At 41.5% G+C, this 18,456-nt stretch overlaps 1 protein-coding gene across 3 annotated transcripts in view; it reads left to right on the top strand.

The window, feature by feature from the left end:
- Positions 1 to 1,851: 1,851 nt before the first annotated feature.
- Positions 1,852 to 18,456, top strand: part of KIF26A (kinesin family member 26A) — a 144,125-nt gene continuing 127,520 nt past the window's right edge. For 2 of the 3 annotated variants that reach the window (XM_063439959.1, XM_063439958.1), the window contains exons 1-2: positions 13,057 to 13,218; positions 13,674 to 13,910. In XM_063439959.1, coding sequence (XP_063296029.1) covers positions 13,186 to 13,218; positions 13,674 to 13,910 — 270 coding nt within the window. In that variant the 5' untranslated portion in view covers positions 13,057 to 13,185. Of the gene's footprint in view, positions 1,987 to 13,056; positions 13,219 to 13,673; positions 13,911 to 18,456 lie in introns of those variants that run through there. The other variant, XM_063439957.1, reaches the window with a different exon arrangement.

The following is an 18,456-nucleotide window of genomic DNA, read 5'->3' as shown; positions in this document are numbered from 1 at the left end:
ACGTGGATCAATATACTATACCACAGCAATTATTCATGGAGAGAAAACAGGTGGCTGGGAATTGTAACTCCTTAGTCGCGGTTTGTAATTCTGGACGCGGACCCTTAATCTTTAACCCCTTAAGGACCAAACTTCTGTAATAAAAGGGAATCATGACTTGTCACACATGTCATGTGTCCTTAAGGGGTTAATTATCCACGAAATTCCAAATGGAGAGATTTAGGCCAAAGTAGACGATCTAGAAAAATTCTCACACTGTGCTATATTCGCATCTTGGCTACTTTAGCCTGACTTTTTATATTCGTTTAGAAAATAACACCCGCTGGGCGTTGGATCGAAAACTGAAATGGAAAATTGAGACAAAAAAGTGCTGATTTAAAAAAAAATAAAAATTCTCCAACTAATTGATAGTCACAGCTTTTTTCTTCCCTCCTTTTACTATTTAGTCTTCCATTTCCTACATGTCACTGTTTATTGAATAACCCCCCTAAACTTACATCTCACCAACTCTCTCAAGACGTTTCGCCTTTCTCCGACTTCCAAGGTTATTTACTAAGGTGAGAATTCAAAGTGACCTAATAGCTGACTCAGATATTTTTTTTCATTTTGACTATTTTGATCTTAAATTTGAAATCCATTTTTGAATTTGCGTTGAATTCTCACCTTAGTGAATAACTACCCCTGTATATCTTTCTATGACACATGACGCAGAGAAATGCCCCTTGTCATTATTTGCCTATATGTAATGATTGTATACCACCTGCTGGCTGCATTTACATTTCAGAGTGGGGGAGCTGTGATGAAGGAGGCATTGTGACAAAGAGAAGCTGATAGGGGTGTGGAGTCATTGCTGGAGTGTAGAATCAGTTCTGCAGTTTGCCAGTGAGCAGATGTCATTTAAACCCCATATATAGGTGGGAGACAAGGCAGTGACTGTTAAAGGGCTCTGCTGTTTGCTGTGACAGTGACGTCACGCCCTGAGGACAGCCCTGCTGGGTGGCTCTGTACAGCACTGAGCTGACAGCCAGCAATTACAGCTCAAAGAGAACCTGTCCAAAGCATTGGAGTCCCTGCACATCAGGCACAGGGACAGGGTGTGAATGTGCAGACAGACTATGCAGAGAGATCACACCATCACCTTGCAACATCCCGTATCTGCTGCAAACCTACAGCTGCTTTTTATATTTAATTATTATAATTTTTTTTGCACAGAATAATTTGCAATTTTAATGGAATTTAAGCTCATTTAAGCATTTTTAAAAAAAAAATATATATATTTTATTTTGCATAAAAACTAGTTTATTAAAAATAAAAAATAAAAAAAACACTGGATCATTCCTGGCTAATGAATGACGTTGGTGTACCTCTGTTGTTGGGCTCGCAAGCACCCAAAGTGCTCTTTACTTTGTCCCTCAGGTGTACCAGTATCAGCACATGGTATGCATCCTATATGCAAGGAGCTGGGTGTCTGCCTGCTGAGTGATGACTTGAATACTCTGTGGAATGTCGAATGGAAACATTGTATCTGTGTATTGTGAAAACTGATGGATTTGCCTGTAGTCCAGTCTGGCTGGATTGATGCTGATCACACAGTGGATCTCTCTTGGAGCAGAGTGAAGCATCTTATGGGACAGTGAGTGGAGGGGTGATCAGACAAGATGAGCTCATTGCAAAGGTGTGACTAGGAAAAGTCAGAGGGATCTTGGAGAATTCCTACAATTATTCATTGACAGAACCAAATCCTGAGAACACAGCCAGTCAGCATGAAGGAATAAAACCAACCATTTATTATATATATAAAAATATATATATTCTGTCCAGCTCAGGGAGCAGGAGATCTTAAACCAAACTATGGCTTGTGAAAATTCATCAGATGCTTCAAACCCAGCAAGGAAGCCTCCCAGCCTGCTGGAGATAGGGGCTCTGTGCCTGGATTCTGAGATCATATTCGGATTTACCAGTCATTTACTTAGAAGAAGAGGAAAGGTAAGATCAGCCTTCAGGTCCCCCCCTCTATGCATCTTACTTTACAGACTGGACATCTGGGGGAGCCAACTTACTGGATCTGGAATTCTGGTGCTCCAGCCTGGCTGAGCGTGATGGGGGCGGTAGTGCAGAGCAGCTGTCGTGCTAGCACATGATGTTTGAAGAATCAGTGGGGATAATATGGGTGGGGATGGGACAGCATGGCAAATTGTTGCCAGTAGATTTTGTTTCAGGACCACGGACAGCAGCCTCGATCTCCCTGTACCAACCCCAGTCCCATAGAGCTTATACATGGATAGAGTGTAATACCGGGTTAGTTGGGATGGGGTGATGTAACAGGGATTGTGGGAGTTATACTCCACAGAACATGGTGTAATACAGAACAGGGTGGGGTGGCATTATATAGAACATGGTTAGAATATGCAATACACAATACAACTGCATAGACAGGGCTTTGTAGAATGCAGTGTATGTGGAAATCAGTGTAATACACACAATAGATTATTTTTATTATGTAGAATTGGGAGGCTTGCTGTATTACAGAATAGGGCTCTATGTTGTAATATGCAGGAGAGAATGTTTGATTGCAGAGCATGTAGTCAGAACAGAATACAGAATAGGGTAGGTTGCTGGAATACAGAGTGCAAGGATGGTTTATGAAGGTATATGTAACAGAACTTGGTGGTATATTTTATTATAAAGAACTTTTTGTCATGGTAGAATACAGGGCATGGATTGGATTCATGTAGAATGTAGCTGGGTGGCTTTATACAGAATAAGGTAAGGGGTCTGTAACAGGTGATTTCACTGATTACAGTCTGAACATCACACCTGTTATCAATAGTATTCAGGGACAGAGTATATCTGTGTAATAATATTATTTACTGATTGATTATATTATTTACTGATTGATTATATTATTTACTGATTGATAATATAATTTACTGTATAACCACGACTGATTGATAATATGATTGGCATGAAATCCACGTGTTTGCTTGCCACACTGAATGTGCTTTTAAAACAATAATATGTTTAATTTATAGATTTGGGGGGTAATGGGGCGTGTAAAGCTGTTAACCCTTCAAAAGCCAAATGGGCCATGTGTTACCTTGAAAATAGTGATGCATGAACAATTACTGCTTTACACCCATAACGCTGGCTGAGTGTGATGGGGACAGCAGCAGTCTATGAGTAGATTAAGGTTGCTTGCTCCCCCATCACTTAAGGGACTTTGCTTCCAACCCAGCAGCGAAATCTCTCAAATCCCACCTGGTATTTCCAGTTGATGGGAGATGGCAAGACGATTAGTCTCTGGCTCTGCTATGAAATATTTAAACAAGTTAGTGCAGTGACATGGTGGGCAGGGGGGGAAGAGAGAGAGAGAGACACACACACACACACACACACACACACACTGACAGAGAGAGAGAGACACACACACACACACTGACAGAGAGAGATACGTACACACCCACACACACACTGACAGACACACACACACACTGACAGAGACACACACACACACACACACACACACACTCTCTCTCTCCTCATTGCCTCCCAAGAGTTAATGATGAGCAGTTTCAAAGTCTAAGAGGAGAGAAGTCTTTAGGGAAGTGGCCAGGGCTGATCCCCAAACATCAATCAGCAGCTTCCACTGTCTGAACTTTTTAGTTTGAGATTTCTGCAGAGAATCCTTGGGGGGGGGGGGGGGGGGGGGGGGGGGGAATGAAGAAAGCAAATAATTCATTATCTTTGCAGTCAGACATTCTGGGAAGAAAGGACTGTGTCTGCAGGTTCAGAGGTATTCTGTTTGACATGCACACAGACAGTGTTTGATAATCTCTCTAAAAAGCACTGTTTCGTTCTACTTGCATTGTGCTCGAATACTTTAAATGGGAGAATGGATCGTTTATGGAATCATAATCATAAGCTACTAAAAATGACAAAAAAATAAACACACACACACACACACACACACACTCTCTCTCTCTCTCTCTCTCTCTCTCTCACTTTTTACTGAACTTTAAGCTTGCTGGTATGTGTTCCTGGGAATGATCTAGTTAAATACTGCATGTTTAGTGTAATTTTCCTTTTATGCATGTGACAGATCGTCATAATTATCTTATGGAAAGTTTATTAAAGGGTTAAAGGAGAGAGCTCTCTAAGAATGAGGTCAGAATGTTGCTGTTTCCCATCTCACCACTAGGGGCTCTGCATTTAGCCTTCAAGTCAAGGCTCTCAGCACTCAGCAGATCAGGTGAAGCAGAAAGGCAGAGCGAAAGGGGTGTAGAGCTTATGCAATTTTAATAGCATTGACTAACCCTTTCGCCGCCGCTGTCGCCTGCAGGCCATTGCACCGCTGGATAGGCTCATTATCCACTTTAAACCTTTATATTGGAGACACACACAAATCCCACAGGGAGACCCAGCAGAAACCTAGTCTCTGCCCCAAGGATGGCCATTAAGAGAAAGTGACTGAGATCAGTCAGTCTTGAAGGACTTTACACTTTACTCAATGTTTTTAAAGGCAGACATTTTTTAAAATCTTATTCGGTAATAAATCATACCCTAAAACGCCCCAAAATTAGATCTCTTGGAGTCCAAAATAAATTGGATGAATTAAATAAGACTGTTACTAGTGTCACACAAAAATTAGACATAATGTTCCTTTAAGAATAGCCCAGGTGTATTATTTATAGGGCAAGTATCAAGGGGATTCAAATGCGATGGCTTCAGTAGACCATGTAATAAGTGGTGAAGTCACGACTGCTCCATTGAGATATAGAACACAAATCAGTACAGATACATTGTAGAACGTGCCACACACCTTGCAGCAATGTCAATGTATAACACGTGCCCTGGCCAACATGATTGCCACCAGACGTTATGATGTCATACACAAGAGCAGGGCCATAATTGTACAGTCAATGCTTTAATAAAGTCCGCAAATGATCGAAGATTTGGAAAAACATTCTGTTTATTTATATAACAGCCATTGTTTGGTAATATGTTGCTTAACTCTAACTCTATAAAAAGTTGAAATAGCTAACCTCAGCTAACAGGACAGGGCCTCTTTACCTTATGTATTGATCTGTGTATATTGTATGTTTTGTGTTTTTTTTTTTCTCCCCTAATTGTACAGCGCTGCAGAATATGTCGGCGCTTTATAAATGCCAGTAATAATAGAAATAATAATATCCGAGAGCACTGGCAATATCTTAAACCACTGATATAATAGGAAGGGGAGAAGTAGACCTCAGCTGTTAAAAAACTACAAATGTCAGGGTGCTTTGCTAGTAATAGGGTTGGCAAAGCATTATGGGTGCGGTCGAATTACAAAGTGCACCAGGGAAATTGCGTCTCCTCTCCCCACCCCCCAGTTAGACTTGAGGTGGTCATCATAGGTTATGATTAAAATTAGCACAATTGCTGCAGTGGGGTTTCTGAGTGAACTTTTCAACTTGGCCAGTAGATGGCACTGCTGTCTCAAACACTTTAGCCAACAAGACCATAAACACTACAGCAGTCCCAATCAAAAGTGTAGGATTTCTGAATTATAGTGGGAGCAAATGATTAAACTAACAGCCAACATTTGGTATCCGAACCATTGTCGAGTCCAACTCCCATTATCTTCTAACGAGGATATTGGTATAGGATATTGAAATAATAAAACGAGACAGTAAAGATATTATGACTTCAAAATACCATTATTTAAAAGTATAAAATTACGCACAAATGTAAATAAAGTTTCAGTGTCTCCTGCATTTGCCTTAAGACAATTTCTCTCCTTCAGACACTGAAATGGTTACATGACAAGATCCCTAGTGAGCTATAATGGGGTTTCTTTACTAAATGGACAGAACATAATGAAGAATGCAAATTATACACAAATATACCAGAAAAGTTCTTACTCTGCGTTGTCTTTACAGGACGGCTGTTTTGGCCTGCTCTTTGCGGTTCTTTGTAAATAATCCCCAATTTCTGTTTTTGTGTGTACCTGTCTCTCCATAAGAGATAAATATTACTGGGTCGGATGGCAATGGGCGTTAAGCCAAGATAGTTTTTTGTATCCAATGATAAATCTGATCTGGAAACAGACACACGTGGTCATGGGCCACGACGTAGATGCTACCGATAGGCAAGGTTGGAAGATTGATTTGCTGGGTCTATGTTGGCCACACTTTATATCAAGGATACTTAGAATGAAACTTTAGGATTCCACGTGGTTTACTCAAACATTCATTCTTTTAAGGATTGGAAAAATAAAAACACAAAATGTTGGCTGCAATGTTGTCTTACGCATTAATGCTGCACAATTAAACCCTGATGTAGATTTACGTTGTTAAAAAGCCAGCTTGATTGTTGATTTAATGTCGAAATGTGGCCATGATTGTTGGGTGCTCTGTTTGTGTGCCCAAATACACAACTCATTATTATTATTATTTTATTATTTATATAGCGCCATCAGATTCCATAGTGCTGTACAACTCATGGATGTTTACTACTTTTTAAAATATTTTTTTTAGGTATTGACGAGACGTACTGTTTATCCCATAGGTTCATAAGCAAACTTAGATGTTTGAGTTTCCATTATGTTTATTGTGTACTGGACTGTTTCAAACATAAGCCCAGAATTTAAAGGGAAACTCCAGTGCCAGGAAAACAATCCGTTTTCCTGGCACTGGAGGGTCCCTCTCCCTCCCACCCCCCAATCCCCGGTTACTGAAGGGGTGAAAACCCCTTCAGTCACTTACCTCAGAAAGCGACATGTCCCACGTCGCTGCCTGCTCCTCCCCTGCTGCTCCACCTTCTTCCTCCGTCGGCCGGTGGGTGAGACTGATCCCGCCCACCGGCCGAGGAGTCCCAATGCGCATGCGCGGCAATGCTGCGCATGCGCATTGGCGCACCCCATAGGAAAGCATTGAAAATGAATTTCAATGCTTCCCTATGGGGAATAGAGTGATGCTGGAGGTCCTCACACAGCGTGAGGACGTCCAGCGACGCTCTAGCACAGATAATCTGTGCTAGGGACCAGGAAGTTCCCTCTAGTGGCTGTCTAGTAGACAGCCACTAGGGGAGGACTTAACCCTGCAAGGTAATTATTGCAAAAACTGCAATAATTACACTTGCAGGGTTAAGGGTAGTGGGAGTTGGCACCCAGACCACTCCAATGAGCAGAAGTGGTCTGGGTGCCTGGAGTGTCCCTCTAAGTGTCAGCCTCTCAGGTACAGACTAACCAAGTCAGGTCCTCCTCTATGTCGAATCCCAGTTTAGGCCACAAACCTGGTTTTGTGCCTATACAAGGCCCCCGATTGTGGGATTAGTCAGTCTGTACCTACACAAAATACCAATATGGATCTTTTAACACTGGGTGGCTTCCGAAAGGGTTAACACTGTAATGTCTCACAACCTCCCCAAATCCACAAAATAGTAAGGATTCTCTAATACTTACAAAAAAAATAAATAAATAAACAAAACAAATAAAACGGCATTGTATTTTATTCATCAATGTGATTGTTATGAAAGAATAGGTGTAAACGAGTTCTGAATATTCCCAATATTTTGAGTGCTAAATGTACCTAGGTCAAAACAAGTTACATTTTTAATCTGGGCTTCCCCAGCCTGTAAAAACATTGAATACTTTTTCTCTCTGTAAGGAGGAATATCTGGCAGACTGAGCTACACAGACAATTTAGACTTAGGGTAAAGTTGATCATTTGAAAATCAGTAAGCTTTTAAGATGTGCACACATCCAATCTTCCAGGGGATTAGCTGAGCAATCAGTCTCTCTCTCTGTTTGACATATAGTCTTCCAGGCACTAACGGATCTGTTTGACAAAAAATAACATATGCATGTGGAGGTATGAGAGTCTGGAGGCAGATATATGAGGAGCAGAAAAAAAATAAGGGGGGGGGGGGTGGGCAAGGTCCCCCACAGAGCTCCTTTGTTTGAAACTAAATGCACATCATCAGAACAGACACCCAAGCCACGACACACATTTTGTGGAGGTGGACTCAGCTGTTTCTGTCCCAGATCTTTTATCTTGAGAGTAAGAAATACCAAACAATGATACAGAAATCTATTCTGTTATAGACATTCGTGGTCAGCAAAATGTCCCATTAACAGGGAAGTATCAAGGAAATGTAATACTATCAATTTTGGTTCATTGGGTGATCTGTGCCTTTAACGACGAGGCATCAATTCTTTACAGGAAGATTCTTCATTTGGAAACAGTCCTATTCAGAGGCTGTCTTCAATCTTAACATCTTATTTTGCTGAACAGGCCATTAAAGAGATTAGATAATAAATGCAGACTGAATTTTGCTTTGCTTTGAAATTTTTTTGTTCTTTTCCCCCGTACAGACTAATTCCAAACTCTATATTCTCAATAAATAAAATACTACAATAATTACAAGGTACAATGTTGATTTACTTGGGCCACATTTGTTTTATTTGGGTTTATTATTAAAGCAGCTCTGTTACCAAAAAATAAATTAATAAAATTAGATTAGTAAATATAAAATCCTTAAGAAATACTCAAACACTACATTGGGTTTTTATTGAAATTCCAATGCGGTGGTAAATCCTACCTTGACAGAACTTGAAAAAAGTGGTGGCAATAAGAAATTATCTGACTCGTTGAGAATTAATATCTATGGAGGCTCCTGCAGTCACACCGTATCCTCCATAGATATCAGTGTTGTACTCTAGCGCATGCATGAGAGTACATCACTGACATGGGTCCCTGGTGGATAAAGCGTGGGAGACACCATCAGGTAAGTCTAACTCACCAGCTATAGTCAGAGATTGGCTATTTTCGACTAAATTCAATAATCAGCTTTTAATTTACTACAAGTTAGTGTTGAATAAACTCCAGACATGGCAATAGTTGGCGATTCTCCTGAGTTTCCTTTGGGCATATTACTTGTTAATTTTTACACCCACGAACCACAGATCTGGATCACGACATTTAATTTAGTGGTTTACGTGGGTCATGCATAGAGTTACCATTTCCGGGACACATATCATTTTGTCATATTTATGAAAACGCGTGAAAAGAGTTGCCTTGCAATATGTATAATGTTTAATTCTGCAGGATTCTTCATTGCCTAATTACTTAATCTTATACACCTTCATCCATATTCTACATACTACAGAGCAACCCTTTTCTGTTCTGCCCATCAATATGTATACGTGATATGTGTCCATAAAAAAACATGGTGGATATAGTAACCATGCTCATGCATACAGTGTGTACTACCAGGTGATTGTTCACAGGAACACACTTACATTTCGGTTCAATGAGCAAAGTAAACAGTGATTCCCCAAAAGTCACTGGAATTTGTTCTACCAGGGCTAAGACTTGCGTCCATTGGAAGATTTTGGAACTGAGGTCCGCGATATTTTCATGATGGTAATTTCGTTTACAGTGTTGGGAAATTCTGGTTTAAATTATTGTAGAGAAGCGTTTACGTAAAACCACTAACACATTCACCAGCGCTGTATATTGGACAGACACAACGTGCATGTAACTGGCGTATTGGATGATTTGGGGGTATGGTAGAAGCTGTCTGTGGAATGTTGAGATATGGTTTGCAGCAGGCAAGAGGGATGCTTTTGTCACTACTGTTTGTTACAAGCCCCTTCTCCTCATTTTAATAACCTGCACCATGTCTATATATTATACCGAATCCTCGGCAGTTGCTGTTAAGTTCTTAGTTGTGCGCTTCCCAGGGGAGGCCTGGGGGGCAAATCCAGTCAAGTGGCCCGTTGCATCACCAAATTAGTTCACCATCCATGCCCACCTTTTCCTGGTTTTATAACGGATATTGATGTTATAAAGCAAGACATATATGATACAATGTGGTTTATGTGTGGGTGATGGTGAGAGGGAGAAGGGGGTGATGGTGAGAGGGAGAGGGGGGTGATGGTGAGAGGGAGAAGGGGGTGCTGGTGAGAGGGAGAAGGGGGTGATGGTGAGAGGGAGAAGGGGGTGATGGTGAGAGGGAGAGGGGTGCTGGTGAGAGGGAGAAGGGGGTGATGGTGAGAGGGAGAAGGGGGTGATGGTGAGAGGGAGAAGGGGTGATGGTGAGAGGGAGAGGGGTGATGGTGAGAGGGAGAAGGGGGTGATGGTGAGAGGGAGAAGGGGGTGATGGTGAGAGGGAGAAGGGGGTGATGGTGAGAGGGAGAGGGGTGATGGTGAGAGGGAGAGGGGGGTGATGGTGAGAGGGAGAAGGGGGTGATGGTGAGAGGGAGAAGGGTGATGGTGAGAGGGAGAGGGGTGATGGTGAGAGGGAGAAGGGGGTGATGGTGAGAGGGAGAAGGGGGTGATGGTGAGAGGGATGATGGTGAGAGGGAGAAGGGGGTGATGGTGAGAGGGAGAAGGGGGTGATGGTGAGAGGGAGAAGGGGGTGATGGTGAGAGGGAGAAGGGGGTGATGGTGAGAGGGAGAGGGGTGATGGTGAGAGGGAGAAGGGGGTGATGGTGAGAGGGAGAAGGGTGATGGTGAGAGGGAGAAGGGGGTGACGGTGAGAGGGAGAGGGGTGATGGTGAGAGGGAGAAGGGGGTGATGGTGAGAGGGAGAAGGGGGTGATGGTGAGAGGGAGAAGGGTGATGGTGAGAGGGAGAGGGGTGATGGTGAGAGGGAGAGGGGTGATGGTGAGAGGGAGAAGGGGGTGATGGTGAGAGGGGTGATGGTGAGAGGGAGAAGGGGGTGATGGTGAGAGGGAGAGGGGTGATGGTGTGTTAGGAGGGGCCTTGCACCCGGCGGCATATCGAGCAAGCCGCTGAGCCCCCTCCTGGTGTCGGGTCCTCAGTCTGCCCTAAGGTGGTTTAGGTGGCCATTTTTAAACTGATTTAGGGCAGCCTGGAGGGCAATTGCCACCCTGTCCCCCGTCCCAACTCGCCCTTGGCACGTCCCATCATCACCGAATACAGAGTATACTATTCTAAGTATCCAGTAGTGTGCTTCCTACAGTACAACCAGTAGAGTTTAGCCTCACTTCCAGTTAGATAATATTATGATTGTATTATAGTATTCCTGAGTAATCTGCTTTGTACAATAATTATTGAAGGTTTGATTGAACGAAAGGTAGAATCTTTTCCCAGCAAAAGAAAGGAGCTGATTACCTAATCATAGCTCAGAGACAATTTATTCTATTGGAGTGACATTTTAAGGGACACTCCGGGAACCTGATCCTCAGACATACATCTGATGGAGCTACATGCCAAAACCACTCAGATCTGAAACATTAAGTAAATATATAACCACAGCTCTGCCACCCTTTGCCATCACATCCAAGAGGAAGTTGGTCAGCTGATCATAAAAGGATGGCGAGATCTCGGATCCTGGGCTGGGCCGCTTTTTGTATTGACCTGTGTATATTGTACTGTGTCCCTCCCCAACTGTACAGCGCTGTGGAATATGTTGGTGCTTTATAATTGTTAGTAATAATATTAGTAATAAAGAACTGGGAGATACAAGGTCAATCAGTGTCTGCCATTAACTAGAACCAAGATATCGCAGATTCCCAGGTGGACTGGACACCAAAACCGGTGTATTGCGCATGCACTGTTCAATTAAAGTGACACTCTCACCGTCTGGGGACTTTGCCCAATTTGCAAAGACCCCTAACATCACTGGATGTCTGGTGGCCAGAGAGGGGGGGGGGGGGTAACAGGTAATGGTGAGATTTACTTACCTGAGCCTGTCCCTTGCGGGCGCAGCCATCTTGTTCAGCTTGATCGGACATCACTGCTGTCCTCTCATGCATGCGCAAGAATACAGTATTGAGGTCTATGGAGGATCCTACGAGACCGCAGGATCCTCAATAGACACAACCAATTCCCTGCAGCCGTTACTGGTGATTGACACAGTAACTCCGGTCTGAGTCTTAGAAAGTAAGGTGAAGTGGAAAGATATGTATCTTTATGTCACTTGGCTCGGTTAAAATTTCTGTGAAATTCCAACACAGTCAAAATGAGTATGTCATAAAGGATTCTATGTTTATGAAATGATAATTTGTCAGGGTAGGTGACACTGCAATAGCCTTACAAAACAAACAGAAACCCGTAGATTTGCTGAGAGTATCAACAAGAGATTTATGTACCTCAGGCGCTGAAAGAGTTAAAGCAATTATAGCACGATTCTTCTTTTTAGATCTATATTGTTTTTATTATGTATATATTTCATACCAGTTTGGCCCCACTCTTCAGCGTATCCCCTTTTGCTCCATAAATAGTGCTGCTAATGATATCATGCCATAGCTTCCTAAGAGTTGTAGTTTATTCAGTAAAAAAGCTGGGAATTAAACTACAAGTTCCATAATCCCTCGCTGTGCCCAGAATTCTCTGTTTATGGGCTCTACTTGTGATTGGCTAATTAACTTCCTGGTCTGGTTAGATATCACAGAATATCTGCACAATCTGAGCATGTGAATATCTTTATTATTTCTCAATATTTTTGATAATATAATGCATGGAGCCTTTAGTGTCCTTTATATTTATATCACACCTACTAAAAAGTCATTTTCCACATTAAAAGGGATTTCACATACATCTCTTTCTGTATCAAATGTATGAAAACACTTAAAATACTATAATGCGAATAATTGTAAATAAACAAACCAGTCCCTCTTGGGCCAAACATAGGAGAGGCCCAGATGAATTGGCCATCAGTGGGGCATTGCTCCCTGCTGTCAGTGTGAGGGAAACCCCATATCACATGGCTCTGTATCCCACTACAAACAGTTTTTAAATAACCAAACAGTAACATAACAGTGAGCAGTCTCAGCCATTAAACATATCAAATGAACAAAGGCTTGCTCTCATGATATCACGCAGGGAATTGGATCTCCAGTTGGGGGGTAGGACCTTCCCCTGTCCTGGACCCTCACAAGCCTGTGTGGGAAAAGTAGTGAGATAATTGTCTGATTATTTGAATAATTGCCCTCCCTTCCCCTGTCTCCCAGCCCCTGTGATTAGTGTGTCCTGTCTCAGAGCTGACTCCTCCCTGAGTTCTGGCTGTATGTGGAGTAGTTTTGGGTAATGCCTACAAACAATAAACTCCTAGCATGGGTGAGGGCTATGCCTGGGGTCTGTGAGGACACTCTGGGCAGGAGGTTGTGTGGGCATGCTGTGCCAGGCTGGCATGGGCTCAAGGCTTAGTACATAGCAGAGGCTGAGCTGGAAGTATGATCCCTGACTCGAACAACAACCCAGGGAAGGTAAGTTACAGAACTTTGTGTGTCAGAGGGGCTGAGTGGGAGTCAGCTGTGCGGCTCATCAGAACTCACTGGATACAAAGTATAGAATTCAGAGGTCTGAATTCTATTAACCCCCTGAGTGCCAGTTACTGAAACATCCAAACAGGTGGAACTGTGAATTCCATTAACCCTATGAGTGCTAGTTACTGAAACTTTCATACAGGGGGGACTGTAAATACATTTACAATATGGATCCAGGTAGCCAGGAGACCATGGGGTTAAAAATAAATCCCAAAGTATATCTGTATGTGTGCTATCATGATGATGCTGGATGTGATTATCTAGATATGTCTGTAGCTGTAATGATCTAGCTAATTCTGTGGATGTGATTTGTCTAGATATTTCTGTGGCTGTGATTTGTCTAGATATTTCTGTGGCTGCCAGTCTCACCCTCTTGCTCTCTCTTCCCTCTCCAGGTTGCAGACAGGTTCCCCGGCAGGGAGCTGCCATCCTCCCCCAGGAAGAGGCTGCAGTGTGCGGATGAGGCTGTGCGTGGAAGCCGGCCGCCCCCGGAGGGAGCTGGGGCAGCCTCTCTGTCAGAGCTGGGGCACACAGAGGGGGCTGGCTCCGGGGACTGGTGCCCATATTGCCAGGCTAAGCTGGCAGAGCTGAAGAAGCAAGCCCTTAAACTAGCCATACCCGGCTCCACCACGGTAAGGGAACCCTCAGCCAGCTCCTGGCTTGGAGTGATGGGAGCTGGGATTATATTGTTTATTCTTCGTCTTCCTACATGACATATAAAGAGTTTTACAAGTTTAAAAAGATTGTGTTTATTCTATAGAAATCAGAATATATCACACTTTATAAACTGTACTGGGCTGACAGTCCATGGATGGTGTGTGTATTAATGTGAGCACAGTGTGTATTAATGTGATGGTGTGTGTATTAATGTGAGCACATTGTGTATTAATGTGAGCACATTGTGTATTAATGTGAGCACAGTGTGTATTAATGTGATGGTGTGTGTATTGGTGTGTGTATTAATGTGAGCACAGTGTGTATTAATGTGAGCACAGTGTGTATTAATGTGAGCACAGTGTGTATTAATGTGAGCACAGTGTGTATTAATGTGAGCACAGTGTGTATTAATGTGAGCACAGTGTGTATTAATGTGAGCACAGTGTGTATTAATGTGAGCACAGTGTGTATTAATGTGAGCACAGTGTGTATTAATGTGAGCACAGTGTGTATTAATGTGAGCACAGTGTGTATTAATGTGATGGTGTGTGTATTGGTGTGTGTATTAATGTGAGCACAGTGTGTATTAATGTGATGGTGTGTGTATTGGTGTGTGTATTAATGTGAGTACAGTGTGTATTAATGTGAGCACAGTGTGTATTAATGTGAGTACAGTGTGTATTAATGTGAGCACAGTGTGTATTAATGTGAGCACAGTGTGTATTAATGTGATGGTGTGTGTATTGGTGTGTGTATTAATGTGAGCACAGTGTGTATTAATGTGAGCACAGTGTGTATTAATGTGAGCACAGTGTGTATTAATGTGAGTACAGTGTGTATTAATGTGATGGTGTGTGTATTGGTGTGTGTATTAATGTGAGCACAGTGTGTATTAATGTGAGCACAGTGTGTATTAATGTGAGCACAGTGTGTATTAATGTGAGCACAGTGTGTATTAATGTGATGGTGTGTATATTTAGGTGAGCACAGTGTGTATTAATGTGATGGTGTGTATATTTAGGTGAGTACAGTGTGTATTGTGATGGTGTGTATATTAATGTGATGGTGTGTATATTTAGGTGAGCACAGTGTGTATTAATGTGATGGTGTGTATTTTTAGGTGAGCACAGTGTGTATTAATGTGATGGTGTGTATGTTTAGGTGAGCACAGTATGTATTAATGTGATGGTGTGTATATTTAGGTGAGCACAGTGTGTATTAATGTGATGGTGTGTATATTTAGGTGAGCACAGTGTGTATTAATGTGATGGTGTGTATATTTAGGTGAGCACAGTGTGTATTAATGTGATGGTGTGTATATTTAGGTGAGCACAGTGTGTATTAATGTGATGGTGTGTATATTTAGGTGAGCACAGTGTATATTAATGTATTGGTGTGTGTATTAATGTGAGTACAGTGTATATTAATGTGATGGTGTGTATATTAATGTGAGTACAGTGTATATTAATGTGATGGTGTGTGTGTATATTAATGTATTGGTGTGTTTATTAATGTGAGATGGTGTGTATATTAATGTATTGGTGTGTTTATTAATGTGAGCACAGTGTATATTAATGTGATGGTGTGTGTATATTAATGTGATGGTGTGTATATTAATTTGAGCACAATGTATATTAATGTATTGGTGTGTTTATTAATGTGAGCACAATGTATATTAATGTGATGGTGTGTGTATATTAATGTGATGGTGTGTATATTAATTTGAGCACAATGTATATTCATGTATTGGTGTGTTTATTAATGTGAGCTGGGTGTGTTTATGGAATCATGTTAGTTCATTTAATTAGCAAGTCTCATTTAAAAAAATACATTTGTGATCATCAAGGAATTGTGCCCAACCCTTTCCTTTTAAGACATGTGTTGTTTTTTTTGCCCTGTGGGACTCAAGTCACCAGTGCTGAGAGCTGGCATTTTATATGATAATAGACCAGCAGAGCAGTTATTGGAGACTGTGGGTTAATATAGAATGAGTTATTCTGGGTCAAAGTTCTAAATATGGAACTACTAGCTGAACTTTGTTTCCTTGGTGACTGCTGCAAAATTACTACCTGCCACATGGGCACCAAGACTGGCACACAAGATTAGACTGGCATGGATAACACATTGTACAGAACTGGGAAATCTGTGTAACTTCATAACTTATTAGTTGGCAACAGCCAGAGAGTTAAAGGTTCACCTTAATTAATGAAAGGTGGCACCAGTGATCTTTGTTTGGCAAAGCAGTGTGGGACCTTTAACAATCACCCAAATAAAGCCTCAGTGCCCCACTAACGTCTTTTGGGTGCCAGAGGTAAGTGCAGTGTTGCGCCCATTCTCTCTCTCTGATGACTGTGATATGTTTCGATTTAATCACTAAATAGTGATAAAATAGGCAAAGTGTGACTATACCGAAGTTGACATTTTTCTGTTTCCCAATCCCCTATTTGAACGTAGGTTTTGTAGTTTGGGTTTTAATTCACTGCCCTTCAGTAGTCGGGGAATACATTTCACAGTTTTATAATATGTATAATATTGTGGTAAATAGCACCACACATTACTGAGATTTTGTACTGCTGGTGTATTGTTTAACAGTGACAAGGAACTCTGCTATAAAAAGTATATTGTGATTTAATGTACTGGTCTCTGGTATTTATGGTGGCACCATGATAACTGTTAATTGCCCAGTGGCTGTAAATGACTAGTACTGTCTAATGTATGTAGTGTTCATGTGCTGCCACAATGTATGTAGTGTTCATGTGCTGCGTGGGATACATCATTGCACTACTCCATTTAGTTAATTTTAAGTGGTCTTTTAGTACTGTATTTCCTACCTGCTACATATGAATAATACTGCTAGCAATACCTTTTTATGTACAGCCCAATGGCGAGTTGTGGCTTGTGAAATATGGCGGCTGTGGCAATCCTATTCAGGTATATGAAAACAATTGCCCCACTAGTTCTTCCTCTAGTTAAGGAATTGACATCCTGCAAGGAAATCCTATTGCCTTAATGGAGTTAGTGTTAAGTAATACTTCCTGTCTCTGGCATTTAACGGGTTAAGAGTGGATTTACTGCTGGTGAGATGTGAATTGATTAGGCAAGGATAGCTGAGACACGAGAAATATGAGAGGTCAAAGGAGCTCCACGTGATATAGCTCTTTCCTGCTACATTTTAATTACTGATAGTGTGACGTCATAATGGCATTAATATGACACAAGACCCAAGAATCTAAGTTGTCAAAACAGAATCGGAAACTTGGGACAAGCTATGTCTCAAAGTACAGTCAGTCTGGGTGTATTGCTTCAGCCCCAAGACCAGCTCTATGGCCAGAGATAGATTATATGGACAAAAACATCCTGATCAATCTGTTCAGGGGTATGAACAGTAGACACTGGTAAAGGTTTCTCAGATCCGGTATTCATGATTACCGCCTCCCATTGTCCTAAGGAGTTTGGCAGTTATAGTTTTGTTTTTGTTTTTTTTTGTTTAATAATTTTAAGGTATAGTGATGATTTTCCTGGTTTTGTACAGTTTGATTTGTTGTTGTTGGCCATTGCATGCACACGTTCATACAAAGAAAACATAATTAATGCTACATTGCAGACTGCTTTATATTACATTTTTTTTATAACCATTCTGGTTTGCTCACCTTAGAGGGAACACTGTGTTGACATCAATGACATGCCTTTATTGGATATAAGATGCTCCTTAAACGAGTTCGTGGATTCCACCTTATTCTATTTAAGGTTACTTTAAAAAGAGCAGAATACAAAAACACAGTAATTGTTTGCGTCCCTCCTCCTGACTGTCAGCCTTTCTGGCATGGGAGAGTAGCATGTATTGTAGGGAGTGATCCTTCTTTGCATTCTCCAACCCAGAGACAGCTACCAGGTTCCCTGATTGCTCAATAAGGCTTGTTCAGTCTAAATGGTAAAAGTTCCTTCCAAATTCTGCTGCAATAATGGATCATTGTGGGCTCTTTCTCAGATACTTGGCTGCTGTGCTGACAAGTTGGACTCGAGATCAGATTAATGTCTACTCATTCCATCAATCCTTGGGCTGTCATCGTCCATGGTGATCAGTTGTATAGCTCCAATAAATCCTCTTTACTGAGCTATACCATTTATTACTAATCTTGACAATATTTTGACCTGAAAAGTTTTTTTATTTTTATTTATTCTCATTGTTTGCACCATTTTGACCCAAAATGTACTTCTCAGAGTTAACCTCTAAATTAAATAAAATATTAAATAAAGATTCACTTGAGAGGCAGCGATATTTCATTTGATTTATTTTTAGGTAATCTGACATGCATGACATTGCCTAAAACGAGGTCCCTAAACACTAAACCCATCTTGCACACTGTGGGATATGCTTCAGGGCTGTCTTCCTTCATCATATAACTGGTTCAAGAGAATAGGAGCCAACACAAAGTGGTTTGTTCACTAAACTCTGAACTTTAGTAAATTTGAAATCTGAATTGCAAATTGTAGGCCAAATAGCAGACCTGTGACTGTAAC

Source organism: Pelobates fuscus, chromosome 13 (assembly GCF_036172605.1).
Source record: "Pelobates fuscus isolate aPelFus1 chromosome 13, aPelFus1.pri, whole genome shotgun sequence".
Classification (NCBI taxonomy): domain Eukaryota; kingdom Metazoa; phylum Chordata; class Amphibia; order Anura; family Pelobatidae; genus Pelobates; species Pelobates fuscus.
The sequence above is the reverse complement of the archived record's forward strand: the minus strand, read 5'-3'. Positions and strand labels throughout refer to the sequence as shown.